General features: G+C 33.6%; 1 protein-coding gene and 1 non-coding gene across 8 annotated transcripts in view; both read right to left on the minus strand.

The window, feature by feature from the left end:
• Positions 1-20,122, minus strand: part of Dhc64C (dynein heavy chain, cytoplasmic) — a 95,975-nt gene that overhangs the window by 56,614 nt on the left and 19,239 nt on the right. For 3 of the 7 annotated variants that reach the window (XM_071597247.1, XM_071597245.1, XM_071597244.1), the window contains exons 13-26: positions 17,631-17,672; positions 12,589-12,660; positions 9,835-10,098; positions 9,363-9,506; positions 8,703-8,972; positions 8,327-8,448; positions 7,866-8,049; positions 7,401-7,514; positions 6,527-6,673; positions 5,695-5,917; positions 4,235-4,491; positions 3,392-3,601; positions 873-1,019; positions 535-707 (exon numbers count right to left, since the gene is read on the minus strand). In XM_071597247.1, coding sequence (XP_071453348.1) covers positions 535-707; positions 873-1,019; positions 3,392-3,601; positions 4,235-4,491; positions 5,695-5,917; positions 6,527-6,673; positions 7,401-7,514; positions 7,866-8,049; positions 8,327-8,448; positions 8,703-8,972; positions 9,363-9,506; positions 9,835-10,098; positions 12,589-12,660; positions 17,631-17,672 — 2,369 coding nt within the window. The remainder of the gene's footprint in view (positions 1-534; positions 708-872; positions 1,020-3,391; positions 3,602-4,234; positions 4,492-5,694; positions 5,918-6,526; positions 6,674-7,400; positions 7,515-7,865; positions 8,050-8,326; positions 8,449-8,702; positions 8,973-9,362; positions 9,507-9,834; positions 10,099-12,588; positions 12,661-17,630; positions 17,673-20,122) is intronic. The other 4 variants (XM_071597250.1, XM_071597246.1, XM_071597249.1 and 1 more) reach the window with 2 other exon arrangements.
• Positions 7,599-7,675, minus strand: LOC139698353 (small nucleolar RNA Me28S-Gm3255). Its single transcript, XR_011702894.1, has one exon. It is a non-coding gene; the product is annotated as a small nucleolar RNA Me28S-Gm3255 (small nucleolar RNA).

Here is a 20,122-nt window from a genome sequence, read left to right on the forward strand (position 1 = left end):
TTATTTTACTGAAATTTCACAATTGTTTCAAATGCCATATGTGTAAAAATGAACATGGCTGTCCTCTCTTATGCCCCCCTAAGTCTATATCGACTACAATATAAAGGGCACATTTGAACACTTGTTCAAAAAAGCTAGGCATCTATTTTCGTAAACAGGCTACAATTTATGCCATTTTGAACTTGCACGAATAATTATTGGAAGCATTAATTCCAAGAAACTACAGGAGATGCCATGACAGTAACTTTTAACGGAGTCATCTGCTAAATGTGCATTACACTCAAATTGTTGCACCTGGAGAATTAATGACCTTTGTCACTCCTACAACCTTCCTTCCTTCCTTTTCCCTTTTCCTTCCCCCTACTCCGAAATGTAGCTTCCGTTCTCCAGCTCCCCTCCCTCCCTTTGAGCCATTGTTTATGCTGCGACAAAACCTAAGTTGTATAAAAACCATTTTTAAATGAAAAGCAAAGTCTTCTTCCATCATGAATGACTTTAACCATGTTACGCTTGAAAGTTGTTCTTTAAACTCACCTTATACTCTGAAATCTTGACGTTTCAACAGGAAGCAGTGTTTTTATATCTGCGCTGCCAGAAAATATTCCTTCTAAATATACCCATCTGCGCTGGACATCAATCCAAACATCAAAGAGAGCATTAATTCTGTTGAGTTTTTCTTCCCATGTTAAGGCTTCCTCTTCAAACACCTAAGTACAAAATATGTAAATTATTAAACTCTAATAATTAATTTAGTATCACTTTTAGGATGAACTGAAACTTAAATATAAAATGATGACTGCCTACATAATGTTCTTCTAAATTGCAATTCTTCAATTTTGGACAATTAAGGCTAAGAAACAGTATAGACATACCTTATAATATGGAGACAATTTCATTGCAGCAACAGAGTTAATGTGCTCCTTCACCTTGTTGAAAAGGTCATCCCAACCACGAATCAAGCGACACTTATTCTGGTAATTTATCAGATCTAGTTCATATGTATGCCATGACTCTCGAACCTAGAACACACAAATGTCATTGATAAATACACCAAAATTGAGGATAGGGTTCAATAAAGAACAGTATTAGATTGGCATTCAAAGATCTCACACCTAAATAAGAGCTATTTTTTTAAATGCTCTAATTATTTTGGTACAGAAAGAGTTCAAGCATTCACTGCAGATGTAAAGAATGACTGACATTCTGAAACTATTGGCAGATGAAAGAAGTTCCTGCTGCATAATACTTAAATGGAAATCAAGTGCAAATAAAGTTTCCAACAGCAATGATGAACAGTTGGGCTCAAAAATGAATTGGATGAATAACAATAAATGCTTTTGAAGGAAATAATTAGATATGGCAGTACTGTCCAGGTTCCCTTCTCAGATCTTTAGTATGCTGCCGCTGAGTCTTCATGGTTTATCAGCAAAGAAAATAATAAATTTAAAATTGAGAAAAATAACTTTAAAAGATTCCATGAGAAATGACATCCATGCCCCAGCCACTTTATGCTTACATCAATTATCTTGCCATGCCTTATCAAAAGATTTTTATTCTAACTGATAAGTTTTGTTCATGACACAAAACCAACTGGAAAAACTAAGAACCCCAGGCTATATTAAATGAGTTAATGGATTATTACATGATTAACAGTGTATCCAATCACGATTCAGAGAAGGTATTTATAATTTTGATCACCAGGATTTGCCATATCACTGAGAAAACAAACAAAAACATTTTCTTCTCTGCTCAAGGCTTCTTTGGCATCACACTACACTTATATTTTATACATGTTTTATTTGAATGCCTTCCTACTGTAGTAAGATGCCAATCCATGGACACCTGTTCTAAGGATATTTGCATAAGACCACATAGCTTTTGCCAATTGCAAAACTTTTAAAAAGTAATAAAACCTAATACCTCTTTGTTGTTAAGTAAATAACCACTCAAATTTGATTTTAAGGATGATTGTGGGGGCCAAATAAGACTGCGATATTGACTTGCCAATAACAGGGTCTTCAAGATTCATGGGGTAAAGAAAACAATACTCTCACATAGAAACATTCGAACCATTAAGAGAAACCCAAAATTGCCACTCGAATTTAATAGGCATGTACCAGTCATATGCAACAAAATTGAAGGGCAAAATTTCAGAAAACATTTCCAGTTAATTCACAACAATTTATACAATATTTCCCACTGTATTTTCTAAAATTTACAATGTGAACACGTTAACTGAAATCCTAATACAAATTCGTCTTTTGTGAAATAGCTTAAATTCTACTGGGAACCATAAAAATTGCTTTAAAAATAATGAATACTCCTTGAAATTATGAAAAGTATCTTTTGGTGATTCCAACTAGAGCCACATGCAAGCATTGCAATCACCTCTCAGAATCAGTTTGGGTCAATACTTTCTTAGCCTCATAACTTTGGCTTTGTTTATTGACAATTCAAGTACAGAATGGAATGTATGGGAGGAAGGCAACCTCCCTGATAGCACTGAAACAAGAGAATATTTCCAAGTAAATAAACAAATGCAAGTTGTCACAGTATCTGTTAACATAATTCATGGCAATTTATGTCATGCCAGGTGCATGGCATCTCTGATACATCTACGGATAACGAAGAATCAAGTGCTATGCCTAATTTTTATGTAATATAATTAAAACTCGATTGAATTTTATCATAGCTTGTCCTGGTACATGAAATATTTATCTAACCACATGAGTTCAAAAGACTTCGAGATGGCAAAAATCCAAAATTCTTATTTTTCACCTTAGTTATTTACAAAAATGTAACTGCACCTAGGGCAAAGTTTATGCTTTGAAAAAAATTACACACCCAGGAGACCAGCAGAAAAATATCACAAAAAAGGAAATGGGAATCATTAAGACTTCAAGTAACTAATTGGAAAAAAAGGCAACGTCTAAATCTGATACCTGTATATTTGTGTATACTACATGAAAATATCAGTAGTAACTTGATTTCTAACTAACACACATCTGTTTCTATGACATCAAATGAAAATAGGTTGATAAAATACCTTCTGAAGTCTGAAGATTGCAGAAAAACACCAACAATATAATGTATACTTTACAAAGATATTTCCACCACCAAGGTATATAAATAATCATGCTTCTAAATTTAATGATTAAGAAACTTCTTTTAACTTTTCATTTTTAAAATTTTTTCTACCTGTGATAAATACACCATACTAGCTGGTTAATGGCATAATTTCTGCCAGATTTAATTGATCTTCACTGAACAACATAATCAAAACCTTAAATTATTGATATTTTAACAATCCAATAAGAGGCACAATTTCATATCTGTAGTTGACTTACCCCTTAAAGTCCCTAAGTTGAAACAAAAATAGGATTAAACCAACCTGTTTCAAAAATTCCTCAAGTGCCATTTCTCCCTGAGCCACCAGAATTGTATCCTTAACGATGGCCTCATTTTTCTGCAAATCAACATCCCAGACTTGTCCTAAGTTTAGATCCGAAAGAATCCAATTGACTCTCAGTTGCCGCATGAGCTGCTTCCAATGACGTTCCTTCAGGGCATCAGATTTCAGTTCCACTATCATCATGTTAACCTACATAAAAAACAATTGTTTAATCGCAATTAGTTATAATGGTAAATTTTAAACCCTACCCTCCATGCTAAACTTAAAATCCAATTGAATACCTATTTAAAATACCTTCTAGACATGAATCTTATTTCCCACCTTTTCAATAGAAGTAAATAAGTAAATAATAGACTACCAGAGAATTTCCACACCAAAATAGCATATTAGAGCACACAACAACTAATAATAAAAGCAAGTTCATAATAAGTTAACGGTTAAATGCCACATGCCCATGGCATCATCAATTGAAACTGAACTTCAAAATGAAGAGCATCATAAATAAAAATTATTTTAAATAGACATCTCATATGTTTTAACTATATTCACCAAATGAAGCAGTATCCATACATATTTAATGCCAAGGTAAACATTTGTTCCTACAACTTTGATTGGTTGTATTAGAACTTTTCAAATGACCATTGGGCAACCTTTAAAATACTAGTGAGAAAAAATGAGTGTACATAAAAGACCAGCATACCCTACGCATTTAGTCAAGTATACCCTAAGCTTAACTAGCCAATACACAATTATAAATTGTGTACTCAACCCATTATAAACTTTAATATTGTTCATGGTTTAAATAATTATGTAGAACATTACCTTAGTATAACCTTGCAAGAGTCTCTTCACATACTCATAAGAGGAGTACTGTCTTAATCGAGCCGGCAACTCTCGTAGCTGAGTAACAAGTGCATCCAACTGCTGGCGAAGTTTTCTTGGCTGTACAGAGAGCCATGGCTTTTCCCTCATCTCATCAATTTGAGACCATATTCGTGAGAGCTCAGACCATACGCCTCTGAGATCTTGAAGTTCTTCATACACAACATTCATGCGATCCTCACTAGTACTGATTCCTCCTAGTGGGAACATAGAAGCACAATATTAAGGATAAAAAGAAATAGCTAGAAAACACAGAAACAATCACCTAATTTAATACACTTAAAATAAAATAAGTCAGCACACAGAATTTTGATTGGCCAATAATATTACAATGTTACTGAAAAATATTTTTCTTAACAGTAACATCATAAAAAAATTAATGGATATTAGAGGTTTTGGCTTGGAAAAATTCAGGAAATTTAATCATACTAACACAATTTCATTTCCTATGTGATAAGGATCACACCACATTCATACAGGTAAAAATTATAAAAACACGCTACAGATAGCATATAATTAAGTTAAATGAAAGAAAACAGCTACTAAAATATGTGCATTAGTATCATTCCTAGTGTCATAAAAAAATTGACTTCTCCAGGGTATTTCATAGTTTCATCTTTTGTCCACAACAAATTTCACAAGTTTTAAAGATTGACTAGTTATTTAAAACGTTCACTAGAAAATTTTGCAAGGCAGTCTCTTCATAGCACCAACATTACCAACCATATTAATTACATTAACTGTTGGACTGTTCTAATGCATAGGATACAAGACTCACCATTCATTGCATCCTGGTGGTCACCTAGACTAAGCAAGTGTGCTTTCTTTGAGTGAATGCGCTTACACCCTACTACTTTATTTATTTCACACTAGGGTGAGAAATCCACATAATGCTCTTAAAGTCAATTTAAATACGAATTGCCGGCCTTGTTGGCGGTGAGGTAAAGTCCTCATCTGCCAATCCAAGGGTTGCGGGTTTGATTCCCTAGGTGAAATTTCCTCCACCTAGAGCTTGGGTGTTTGTAATCGTCTCCATTGTTTCCACTGTTAATAGCTCAATGTAAAGGCCAAAAAGTGCCGTTTTCGGACTAAGGCTAATTAAATAAACATTATTCTCAATTATCACTACTAAATATTCCCTAGTATTGTCACCTCAAACAGCTAACAGGATTCTACAGTTGTAGAATATCACACCATAAGGGTTCCCCCAAATGTTATTGGAATGATTTTTACTTGCAAGACCATTTGATCTTCACTCTTAACCACATGGGATAATTTAAGTTGGTTAGTCAATTACATTTATTTAAACAATCACATCATTAGCTTCATACTTTCTCTCCAGGAAATAATTTTCCTCACTTTTTTCAATGCCACTTGCACAGCATGAATAATTAACTTACCAGGCTCTTGAAGCTCCAAAGCTTCCTTTGCCTTGGCCACATTATCACGCTCCTCTTTCAACCGTGAAAACTTGCTTTCAAAGATTTGAAGTTGCTGCAGAGCATCATTAGGACGAAGGTGCCCTTCTACAGGCTTTCCTTTTTCCCATTCACCCAGGAAATCAGATGTTCGTGCCTCAACCGCTTTATCCTCTGCAACTATCTTCATTTGCAAGCTGACAACCTGAGTGTGAAAACATGCAAAATACTTAAAACAAATACTTTTTTAATCAGACCCCTTGATGCCTTTCATTAATCGATAATAATATCCATGCCAGGTTTCTCTCCACCCTTCCTTCCTCCTTTTCCATCCATCTCTAATGGTACAAATGACCTCAGCTGTCAGTCACCTTCCCTAAAAATACTACCACTTGTTTCATTTAACTTTCTCAAGTACCTGACTCACATCAATTTTAATATCTGTTGGAACAAGAATAAATAAAATACCACAATTCTAATCTAAAAAAAAAATTTTGTCTTCTTCCAATATTCTGTTTAATCAATTAAGCATATATTATGGCTTCATAGTGATAGCAGTAGGCAGCTGAAACTTGGGATAAACTTTCTCAGCAAGAAATTCAGGATCTAGTGCTGGGAATGAGAAATTTAACAATGATATTCTGGCCAAAAATGCAAAGGCAGGATTATCATGAATGAACTTAAAATTTTGGCTAGAATTTACATTACGCAATGATAAAATTAAATGTTAAATTGTAATTCAAAATCATGCAGTTTTCTTAAACAATAAAATCAGTCATTTTTCAATGAAAACCATGAAAAATCAGTCTATTACCTGGGTTTGAATAGATGAATCCTTCCTCTTAATAATTTCATTAAATGCACTCCACTCTCCTTCAATGTTATCCACATATAACCAAGCACTTGGGAACTGGAATCGTTGCCTTTCCAAAATTCTCTGACCCTCTCGATATACATCCACCTTACAGTAAAGAAAGAACACACAACATCAACAACATTTACTCTGTGGAATTCTGAATATAGCAATATTTCAGATTTAAAAATATGAATGTTACCACATTTATCACACCAAAAATTCCATTCCCAACTTTTCTAGGAAAATTACAATATATCAGCAAAATTCCAGCTATACAATACAACTGATGTCACTGTCACATGGTAATATTGAGACAATTGATAGTACTCACAGCAATGCTGTAAATAGTCAGAAAACCTACATTCCAAAAATGTTAATAAGGGACCATAATAACCACGGATTCTTGCTCATGGTATAAATACCATGGATTATTGAAAGAGGCACTGGTATGTTACTAAGTACCATTGGCCAGTAAATGCTTAGGATAAGTATATGAGTATGTTTCAAATATTCACCAAGAAAGAAAAGACATTTTTCCACCAGCAGTAATCTTCCAAAATTATATATTAGTATAAGGAATGTGAGTGCATGGAAGATGTTTGAAACAACAAATGAATTCACATATTTCCAAGGAAGGAAAGGTTTTAATTATTAAACCAAAAAACTAGCAAAATCGTCCAGGATGTGAGGTTCTCAAAACAGTGGTTGTTTAAGGCAGTTATCAGATGTTCACATATATATTATTATTTATCATTCTAACTTCCTTGAAAAGTCCTAATGGAGATAATGAATAATATCACAGATAAAACATTAATATAGCAATTCAATTTACCTGCTTTTCCCATGCCTTCATCTTCTTCTTCAGAGATTGCACATAGGTTATAACACCCACTGCATCAGAAGTGCTTGCCGTTTCAATTGACTGCTGCTCAAGTTCAACTCTTGACTGAAAAAGAATTTCAGTCAGAAATCAATTACAAATCGCGAATGTTTGGTTCTATAGTTCATTTAAACAACTATTCATAGATAGGCAATCAGATTTTAATAAAAATTGAATCACTTATAAATTCTCATTAGAGGTGTCAGAAAATAAAACATCATTTGTGCCCAAATCACTCCTTTATACACAAACTTCATATACTCGAATTAGTCAATATAATGACAAGATCTAGTTATCATTTTTATTAACAGTAGCAAGCTTAACTTGTTAAAGCAAAAAACCTACTTTGTACAAAAATACATTAATTGAAGTACCATAAATACAGCATTAAATCCTACACACAATTTAAAATCATACCTTAGATACTTGTGAATGAAACTGTGACATTTCATTTCCCAATAGTGATCCAAACTTCCCTAGGGTTTCCTTATGCCAAGAATCATATTTTAATGACACTTTGCTTTGCACCTTGGCATAATCTATCACAATTGGGCCAAATTCTCTCCTAGTATCTGTTGTGTCGAATGTAGCTCTTGTTTCCCTAAGAAAAAATTGTCCTTACTTCATTAAAAAGCTCTGCACCAAATATTGACCAAAATCTGTATATTACTTCTTAACAAATATTCTTATCACCGGAGTACCAATTTAACTAACAATATTAAATAATTTATCATATCAGGTTAAGCCACACTTCTCTGACTAGTTTTAAATAAATAGGGTCCACTGTGGTCATATTAACTAAAATTTAATTGAATAAATGACAGAAAGAAAATTTTAGATCACGACCCCAGTAAGAAATATAATAAATATTTAGTTACTTAATGTCATTTAGGCATTTCATCCACAAAATTATATCATCTCCCAATTTTCCATAGAGAGAATCTGCTTGCAAGTCCCACAAAGCCTGGTAGCGAAGCCAGTCATCCACGTAATCTCTCATCTGCAATTAATAAAAACAATTATACCATTACTAAAGATATAGATTAAGTACAAGAAACATCAATACTTATTACATGAATGAGGAATAAATTAAGTAGGCCTCAATTTTGCATCTATCATAGGCAATCAGTAAAATTAATATTAGAATCATTTAGCACTTCATTAGAGGTGTCAGAAAATTACACATCATTTTTGCCCATACCTTTGACCTAACTTTATACATGGGTAACAAGTTTCTGTCGGACATTACTTTACCTGCTTTATCTTGTTTTCAATAGCTTGATAAGCATCCGCCAGTACTTCCTTCCCCTCAGGTAACTTGGTAAGTATGTTTTTGTAGTTCTGAGGAGCTGAAGCCCGATCCAATCCCACTTGATAGCGTGTACTCTGGATACGAATTTGACAAGTCACAATGGCTTGCCAAGCAAATAACTGCTGCATCATTTGCAGACGTGCATTTTCAATACTTGGATGAAGGTACATCATCTGGTTGGTAATACGGACCTCATGGATCAAAACCTGAATCTGATTCAAATCAGTAATCAAGGATTAGCATCAAACTACATTTTGGGGTTAGTATTAATTAATTAATGACATGGCTTGATATTAATTTAATTCATTAGTTAGATATTAAACTCAAGAAATCCCCACAGCAGAATTTCCTTAACTTAGTCGAATTTAAACATTACAAAAATATTTAAATTATCATGCAATGTTGCATGACAACACTGCAAAAAATTTCAAAATACTGAGGCAAACAGAAGTTTCCTCTGGCATACAATGCAGAATATATTCCTTGAGGAAAAACATTAGTAGTATTCCAAAAAAGGACTAATGTCAATGAAATTGAAACCTAACAATTCTGAGATTTTAATCACATTTTATGTTTTTTTAGCAGAATTCAGTTTTACAAACCTGTGGATCACCACCAGGCTTATGAGCTGGATGTGCAGGAGCATCAGTGTCCATACTGAGATCTTTCTCCTCTTTTTTCCCCTCCAGAGCCATTCTCCATGCCTGCACACCCGCTTGCAATCTTGATGCTAGTTTCTTTTCTACCTGCAATCACAAGTGAAAATATTAATTTCAAAAGCTTTCCACAGAATAACATGTCCAATCAATGATAGATGAAAAATAATTTTTAAATGATAAAAACCAAGGCCATCCAATGGAATTAATGGAATAATAAAAACAGTAATCGAGCAGTGATTACATAAGGATTTTGACAATTCATCATATCCATATTCCACAATACTAACTACAATTATCAAGTTAATAATGAATGAAAAATTCAGCATATGTACTTAAGTGAGAAAAGTATCATACAAAATAATTTCACTTATAATTAACAAATACATCATTACCAAAACAATTAAAGATGGCTTACCTCTTCATCTAGACGACTGACCCAAATATGCAAGTTAGAATACTGTCGAAGACTCAGTTCATCCACAGCACGCTGTATTTTGGCTAGTATGTCAGCAAAGGTGTTGGCACTGTATGGACAAGTCTCCAGAGATCTCACATCCACATCCAACTGCTCTTCTACTACCAGAAGGTCCTCCACTTTCTCTTGGAAACTGAATACTATTTCTGCTAATCTTTGTACATATGGATCTAGTTTATAACTCTCCCAAACTAGGCCAATGCCCTAAAACAAAAGATTGATGGCAATTAATATCTGATACAGATTAATATCTGAACATCAATCACATCAATTAGTGTCATCATGCATATTCATATTTAGTAACCCCTAAACTGACATTGACCACTGAAGTAAAAATACCAATTTATCTTTCCACTCAATTTTAAAATTCAGCGAAAGATACATTGGTATTTATACATCGGTGATAATGGATTTCAACTAAGTAAAGCCTGCAAAAATCGAATATGACAAATTTACATTTAATTATGCATGTGATTGTGCCAACTAACAGCACATGCTGTGCATATAAACTGATATCCAATTCTTCTGTATCACCCAAGATTACAATGATGATTCTGTTAGTTGACACTGCTTATGTGCCTGCATTGGTTCACTCGATATTTGAAAACGGAAAGCAATCGCACACAGAAAAATTTTTTTAAAAGAGCATCCATGATTTCCTTGTTTTCAATGGACAGGTTACATTAAAATTTAATAAGATCGTCGACAAATTATCACAGGAATCAAAATCATGCCCAAATTAACTTCTAAACAATAAAGCTAATAATATACTAATCAATTCATTTCCTATAATTTTTTATTTTACTCTCAATTTTAAGTTTTGGAAGGTTTGCCACCCAAATGAAATGGTTTTCCATTAAGTACACTCAAATTGGGAATTCCGTACAATTTAGGCCTTCAAAAAAAGGAAGCCAGCCAAAGGAATACACTATTCATTTCCAGCTTTGAATAAAACGGCAATTGGTTTAAATGTAAAAAAATTACCATCCGCCTACTTAAAATTGCATAATTAACATTTCCAAGACAATACGTTTTTCGATAGTTATATTCCTTAAAAAAGTAATGCAACAAATATTTGGGATTGGTGTGGATGTGTTAATTCACAGCTTCACATGCCAATCCCAATAGCCTGGAGGCCAGCCCTATGGCTGCCAACCTAGTAACTGGTGTTACGAGATCAAAAAATGAAAAGTATGCATTGTCACAAAGTATATCTACAATTTCAGATTACTGCTGGACCATTATAACACTGTCCCACCAAGGTTTAGGATAAATCGACCCAATCAAGTCGCAACATTAACTTGCCATTTGATTTACAGGAGTTTACTCGGTAGCTTACACATTATCTATCAAAAGCGCTTTGAATTTTTACCTTTACGCTGCACAAGCTTATTCACTCCTTCAGAGTCGGATTTGAACACAATATGCCTAACCCTACAAGCTACGGAGAAATTAATAACCATTCCGAAATTTGCAAATTTTCCCAATATGCTGACAATAGCCATGCATGGTTTAACACCGGTTGCACTGAAACTCACCTTCAGTAGCACTACGTTTCGCTTAGCTCCCCCAACTGAAAACTTGGTGCTGCTAAAACCCTATTCCTTGAAAAGAATCAACAACTCGCTTTCTTCCATCCTGTTGTGTATTCTCTGCTCCCTTTGCCCCGCGCTGGTTGCGCGGCGGGACACAAGGCTTCCGCTGGGTATCTTGACCTACCTTGCCCCTCATGTCCCTGGTCAAACACTACACAGCCTTGCGTGATTTATGTAGATGTATCCAAATGCTAATCCATCACGAAGCAATTACTCCTGATTTTCCATCCGATTGAATGCCATTTCTCAAGTCACCTGCAGTCCGCCAAGAAGTGCTTTTAACTCTTCCCTTTACTTTGATGAATCCCTGTAACATGTTGCGCTTGAACGTCATTTTCTTCGACGTCCTGTAACCTTCGACGTTTTCTATCGCGTCCTTATAATTCTCGTCCTCATTTAAGAGTAGGAAAATTAAAAGAAGAGCTAAGGCGAGTCCCACTAGCATATTAAAAAGGATAGCTACTGGCTCTCAGACTCCCATTCTTGCTTCGCAGCAGCCACAAAATATTTTATCTCTCGAACGAAATTTAACGAGGCCGCCACTGCGATCGTGCTTTTGAAATATACCGATTTTGGTGGCCTTACATAACAGGAGCCGTACTGCGGGAAATACGGATTTCTTCCTTTATGGACGGGGGTGGTAGGATTTAGCTAATACATGTTTCCGTACAATATTATAAATTATTATTAACTCCACACGACTGCGCTGTTATATTCTAAATTCATCCGCCTGAATGAGGAACTCAACATATAAACATATATAGAAGATTGAAATGGATTATTCCTTCGATCTTCCAGCCACATGGCACTTCCAATTGCCTCTCATCCGGAAGTCACTTAACCCAGTGGTGCCACCCAATCACCTCGTGAAAGCAAAAACAGGGTGTCCAACCCTATGGACCACTACACTATATCACTATAAAAATTGAGTTTAAATTTACTTTCCCATTTAAAACGTCACCTAAAAAAATTGCAATTGATGTTGTAGTTGCAGAATCAGGAATTTATAATGACGTCATTTTCTCAAATGAAGTTTCGGTAAGTACAAAACTATGCCTACCACTTTAAAGAATGACATTAGGTGAACATTAAGACTTACCTCTGCCACTAGTGATTGCACTTCCTTCCTCAATCCAGCCACCAGAAGCACTATGTTGGCTTTGTCTTCAACCTGTAATGAATGAAATCTTTGGTTTACAATATGCAGAATCTAATATCATAAACAGTTTTGTTTATTCATTAAATGATGGCCATGGCCATATCTAATGATGAATTTTACAAACAATTTCTGATTATCCACAATAATTAGCGCCATTACATAGTGAGAAAATTTTAATTTTATCATTCATCATGATATTAATTGAATTTCAAAAATACTTAAATATGCTTAATTCGGCAACATAATCCAGTAAATTGCATATTTGTATTATATTATATTGCACAGCACCCACTGAGGTCCAAGAAGTACAAGGGCAGTGCCTTTTATGTATAGATATTGAAACAAGGTTTCACTAATGCAAAAAATCTAATTCATGATTCATCTATTAAGAATTTTCCACTAAAGAAACTAATTTACACCTGGCAAGTGGAGGATATACAAAGTGTCAGGTATGTTCCAACCTAGACTTTACTTCCACCAACAGTTAACAAAAACTGAATGAGCAATTAATTCCATAAAATCTAATTTCCCAGACAATAATTTCCCTGAATAAATATTAATGTGCAACAGTAAGACTATCTTCTGATCAACAAGACAGCATGCCAATCGCATTGGAAAAATTATGAACTAATTTTCAGTGAATTTAAAGATACATGAATACATTATTGACATTAAAGAAAACAAAAACCCTGTAAGTAATCCCCACATCATTCTTTTTAATTGGGATATGCCACTCAAGGCCTCCATTCCCAATATAGACTAATTTGTTAGAACAAAAATTTAAAAGTTTTAAATTAACAGACAATTATTAACAATAGGAATAATTACAAGATTCCAACCAAATCACAAATATTTCATGTCATTACTATGTACCTGCCACACTTCATTGACCATCAATGTATACTTACTCAACTATAATAAATGGAAACGAAGTATTATATATCAAAATAAGGATATCACAACAAAAAGACTGGCCAAGTTCTTGTACATGATTTTGCACCATCATCCACAAAGAAGCTGTACACTTTATCAGAGAGAGCTAAATAAATTTCTAAACCTATAAATAATGCTGGGGAAAATGTCTCATTTACAAGCAATAAATAAGTACATAAATATTAAATTGGAATACACAATGGAAAACAAGCTCCTTCATTAAATTAATACATAATCTTACTTAAGGGTATAAAGACTCATGGTTATGTCTGAAATAAAATTATTTAAACCCTTCTAGTGATTTTTCCTTTATTCACCAATCCTTGTCTATGTGACTCAGGTTAGCATAATTTTATTAAAAGCACATTTATTAAATGGCCCATTTCCACCCAATAATTTCATTGCCAGCATTTTGCCATTTTTTACATTTCCTGTTAGGCCTAATAATATACGAGGATAACATACTCAATAAAACTTCAGTTAACAAGCAGATTGAACAATTAAGAGAAGAGGTCCAGTAGACAACAGTAGAAAATAGACATTAAGAGTAATAACAATGAGCAACACAGAGTCAGGAAAAATTGCACAAATTAACTGGTGATAAGCAGAAGCATTTCACATCAAGTGGAAAAAATGGGAAATAGGTAGGTCCTGACAGAAGATGAGAAAATTTTGCATCAGGACTGCACCAAAAAAATCTCTCGCAACAGAAAAATTAAGAAGAGTTGAAACTTAGTCAGGCCTTTTGAAATGGGTAAAAGCTGGATATGGTCCATTTCAATCATCATTCCTGGTAATAATGCATGGGTATTCCAATATACTCGCAGCACACACTGCTTACAACCTTGGCTGAAATTCACTAACTCGCCACGGACGGAAAAAAGTCAATACTCAGATTTATTTTGATGGTGTAGTTCACAAAACAACCTTGAAACAGCCCAACACAGACTTGACAGCCCACTGTTAGGGCATGTTATTGATTTTTGCGGATGATATCTCTTCTCAATAGAATCCTTAATCATTTCTTCCCTATGTTCAGTAGTCCTTAATAGTAATTTGCTTTCTTTTTAGGAGATTCTCTACAAAAAAATGACATGGCAGCACAGAGGATATTGCTACCCGTTTATGCCCATTTACAATGTACCACATCCCAATCCATGCTTTTAAATTACATTTGTGTGTAATAGACAGTATAATACTAGAAGACTGTTCAAGGGTGGTTGTGAGTGTCAAATTTTAAACTATGGGTGACTCTTGCTAAATACACAATATAATTTTCCATGTCATGTTATGTGAATTGTGCAAAGCAATTGCATTGTAAAGTGGTGCATTCTAGTGCTTAAAGTACTAATCCAAACATCATAAGAAAATAAATGGCTTAATTAGCTCTTTAGTGTTAACCAATTAAATACGATTACTAATAAATATTCAATGATATTTTGGTTTCATTTTCCCTCTATCTTTCAATTTCAAAATTGGCCAAAGGAATAGTTCCTCAACAAATTTAAATGATGAAATCCCTTTACGATTAGATCCAATGAAATTTGACATTTTGTCATTGAAATCCTGTTTACAACATAAAAATGCCATTAATGGGAAGTATGCAGAGCTAATTCACTGATAAGATATAATTTTAGGAAAAAAGCCACTTCATTTGTTAAATCCTTTAAAATGCATGAGATGAATTAGCTAAAATTTAGGGTCACCCATATTTTTTATAAAACAGAAACAAATATCCTAGTTTCCAATATATGCTACAATATATTGAAATCATTTATTCCAAACCAGCTACTGCATAACTAAACTTTTCCATGCCTAACTCAAATTAGGAGAGAAAGTAAAACTGAAAAAGCTCATTACCATCACATTTTTCGCATAACCTTAACATATTATAACCGAGCATCATGAAAATGTTTGATTTAAGTAACCACTCTGCCACAAACTGAAGCTTTATTACCAAATATTCAAGTAACTACTGCTTAAAAGGTACCTTTTTAGGTCTAATTGGTAATTTAATTACCACTTATGAAATGGAAAAGTTACACAAAGTCATTTTTATGATTTCTGGTAATAAGAAATTGCATTTAAATTACAAACCATGTTTATAAATTATAGTTGTGATAATGTTAAGTCTAAATAAAATTGGGTATATTTAGCTGGACATAGATTTCATTGCTACAGGCATGTATATGGTATGGTACAGGCCATGCCATGGTATGATTCAGAACTCCCAATTGTGCATCCTGTGCTTGAGCAAGTCTCAGTCAAGAACATACATTAACGCCTAATAAGTTAAAAACCATTAGCACGCAGAATGAAAAATGATACATGAGAACAGAGATTATCTCAAAAGATGGCATCAAGGAGAGCTTTCTATTTTCTGTACTAACCGTAATTTTCCAAGATTACTTAGTACACAAAAGTCACACAGCTTCGGTGCAATTTTTGGGAGTCCATAACTGTGACCTAGATTTAACTGTGCTCCTTCAGTCCATTGAATAACACTATCAACTAAGAAACCATGTCATCTAATTTACATAATACCTAGTTACAAACTCCCACGATTGAACAAGAACTACTAGAAAATAGGGATCAAAGTAAAATTTGATTACAAGTTTCAGTTACGCCACTGAAATGAACTTATTGCCATGACATTTTTAAAGGTCAAAAAATTTGGTGCCATATGTCTTTATCATATTATAAGAAATTATGAATTATACATAAACATTAATAAAAATCCACTATCAAATAATACATGAAAATCAGAATAAAGGACACAGGAATCATTGGAATCAGAATATTATTAAGAACCGAACTAAGTTCTTCTTAAGGATTATCCCCTTTTAAATTATGTACTTTAAAAAGGGTTTATGAAAAAGTTCCCATGATCAAACTCAAGTCATCCTGCAAGAGTGTAACACAGTTCATTTAATCTGTAACACATTTTTCACACAGTTTAATTAGAATCCTGATTAAAGCAATTAAAAGCATTCCAAAGAATATTAGCTTGACATTTTAATCATTATCAGTCTCCGCAACGATGGGAAGTGTCACTGAACTCTGAGGGGAACTATTTTTTTCAACACTACTGAATTTAACTCTTGTTCACAGAGAAATTCAATTAACTAATAATATATAATGAAATAATAAACTCCAAAGAGAAAATTTGTAATTGGTATACATACCAATTAAATTTAGATTAAATATATCAAGAAAACAATATTTTAACATTTCATCAAAAACTGAATGAACAATAGCAGCTTCAGGGTTAGCAGCAATACCATAACATTACAGAAATGATCAATGAAAACAGGACATAAAAACACAATTATGCTTGGGGGTATAGCTCACTTTGGAGGAAAACAACAAAGCTAAGTTTGACACTTCAAACACACCAAATAAAAAATTAACAACTGCAATAGGAGATGCTTGGGCAAATTTCTTACAACATCAAGAGAATCAATTTATATTCTAGCTTACACCTACCTACACATCATATTGTAAAATCTGGTAGAGACAGCAGAACTAAGTAGCAAAAAAATAAATGTCTAGATGATACAGCAAATTATGGGTGTAAAATTGTATCCAAAAGGCGATGGAGGGAAATGGTAAGCTTTCAAAATACCACAGCTAAGTACTTATGTCTTAACATTATTAAAGATACACACCCTCGGTATCAGCTCACTGAAAATAAACAAGTGTCAGCTCAACACTACAGGTCAAACAAGGTGGCCACTGTATTCTTTTACCTAAAAGTTACCTTTTACCTAGTAAAATTACATAATTATTTGTCAAACGGCATGCAGGGTTAAACAAAATTTAAGGACGTGTACATGAGCACACGAAATGCTTAACACATCGTCCATCATGGAACATCAATTGAAAGCAGGTATTATGCATTACTCCAATTGCATATACAAAGTTAAGCTTCCGTTACCGCACAGGCAAAGTTAATGGATGCAGGAATACAGAGCTAAGAAAAACATTACATGATAGATATTTAAAGCGGTTAAATTCAGGCCACATTCATTTATGGCAAAAATATGTACTACCTTGATTGATGGACTAGGGGGGCAACTCCGGTTGGTAAGCTAAATCACCAAAAAATCAAAAAACAATGAGTGAATAATTGATTAGAGTCAAAAACAGCTATGGCACCCAGTGAAGTCGAATTTTCCTGTTGTTAAATCACTCAATGTCTCTCACATTAAATTTAAATCATTCAGTCCATTAAAAATAAAAATAATCAACACTGCAAGTCTAGAAATTAATACAATCAAAAGTACATAGCACATTCCAAGAGATTAAATAAAATGAAATCATATCAATCCTAAATTACCACTCAAACTTTTAGAAATAAAAAAAATGCTTAGCTAATTTTATTTAATCTAAGTGATTGAAAAAGTCATTTTAAATTTCACTCACACAAAAAACTCAAACATAAGTAAATATTATAACAAAAAGATTTTGGAATAAAAAATATTTTTAGTAATGAAAAACTGGATGCAAATGTTATATTTCAACTGTTTGCAAACCAATAGTTACTAAGTTATTTCTAAATACTTACTTCATATAAATTTTACCAGAGTACATAAGATTTTAATAAATATTCCAGAGAAATTTAGAAGTTACATAATTTAATTTCATACGAATTCATAGCTTTCTAATATTAATTATAATCCAGAGGGTTATTACGTAAAACAAAATTGCAGTTTCTGAAGGCCTTATTTGTCTCACTGGATATATGGCCCAGTTCCATTGAATATTTTTTAACCACCAATTTACTCAATTTGACTTCTTTACATAATGATCAACATAATAATAGAAATGGATACAGAAGACTAGAATATGTGGGTGTAAAAGTTAGCTGAAATGGCCACAAAAGGATCTACATTTCAGTCAATTTCCTCTAGGACTAGGTGATCTAGGATAGGGTGCTTCAATAATATTATTTAGGAAACCAGTATAATCCATAAATTAAGTGGTCAACAATATAAGAAGGTATATTAAGTAGGACTGATTTTGAAAATTTTTAAAATATGCACAAATATTGGAGGAAATTTCATTGCCTAATTCAAGAGGTTGTGGGTGCCTATAGAAGATTTAAGGGACTTCACAGCTTAAAAGTGGATTACATACCAATTCTTTTATCTAAAAATAATAGCATTTGCAGCAATACAAAACAATTTACTGTAATTTGTTATCTCATTTGATTAAAAAAACCATAACCACAGTAATCAGCCCTAAGGTCCGTTTTATAGGTGATGATGGAGTTCACCCAGTACTATGCCCAACAGCGTGTGAAATTCACACATCATGGTAGTGGGGCCAATTCCTTTCCCTGTGCCGGTTATGGTTTCCCAGGAAGTTCTAGTACCCAAAAAATCACACAGATTGGGTGGAGCTGCAGGTGCCCAGAGAGGCTTGCCTGGGAATCAAACCCGAGCCCTCCAGTCAATAGTCCAATGCTCCACCCCTGGACTACCGCGACCCCCTCATTTCATTGATCACATATTTTATACCTAAAATATACTTCATGCCTCACACTGAAATGCACTGAAGTTGGCTATGTGCCCATATACATGAAGTAAACAAATGCTTATGCATCAATTTCAGGGATATGGAATGCAATTTACAACCAAATATAAGGATGACTACATTCATTCAATTTTTTAGCAAGGAAAATCTATGGCGTTTTTAATTCAAATAAAAATTAGTTTTCACAACTAAAAAATTCAACAATCTAAAAACTTTTTCAAAAACTTTGCCACTTATGTGCCAACCACAATTAGCTATTCAATTTACTTGATATTTATTTGAATATTTTGAAACGAGAAAATCATAATCAGGGCATACAACTGGCAAATTGCTTTGTACAAGTAAGAATTTCAAAGTTGCATATGCTTTGAGATCTAAGTATAGCCCCTCCTTCGGAAAATTATTTCAGACTGATTTTGATTTATAACAGTCACAGACAATTGTGTTTGGGAGCCATTATTAAGCCAAATTTCCATTTGCCAGCACGCAATGTGTTACATAATAACCCTGCTGAACAAAAAACAGAAGCCCAAAATCACCACTGCCCAAAATCAACCTTGATAACCAAATATTTTAATACATTATATTCAAATCATGTAAAACATATCCAAAACCAAATGTGAATAACCACCTGACTCTAGGGATACTTTTAATTTAACAGCCAACAAATGTTTAGGATGAAACAAGTACCATTATCTCATCTAGGGCTCTTATGTATTCTCAATATACGTACTTTAATCTAATAAATCAATATACCAGCACCATTTACCTATTAGCCACTTTCCCAATAGAGAAAGCTTAGTGATTATTTTTTATTTCCTAATTTGATAAACCACTCTATTAAGTCACAGACAAGAATGTTGCCAAAAAGAGAGAGAGTAAGTTGCTCTTTTCCCATTTCACTTAACCTGTGTCAAATGAAGACCCAATAAAAAGAAGATTACTCATCATGTGTCACATTGGGAAATGTGATTCCAGTACAATAGTGCTGGCATATTATGTG

The sequence above is a fragment of the Hetaerina americana genome, unplaced genomic scaffold (assembly GCF_022747635.1).
Source record: "Hetaerina americana unplaced genomic scaffold, ioHetAmer1.1.p SCAF_83, whole genome shotgun sequence".
NCBI classification, from domain to species: Eukaryota; Metazoa; Arthropoda; class Insecta; order Odonata; family Calopterygidae; genus Hetaerina; species Hetaerina americana.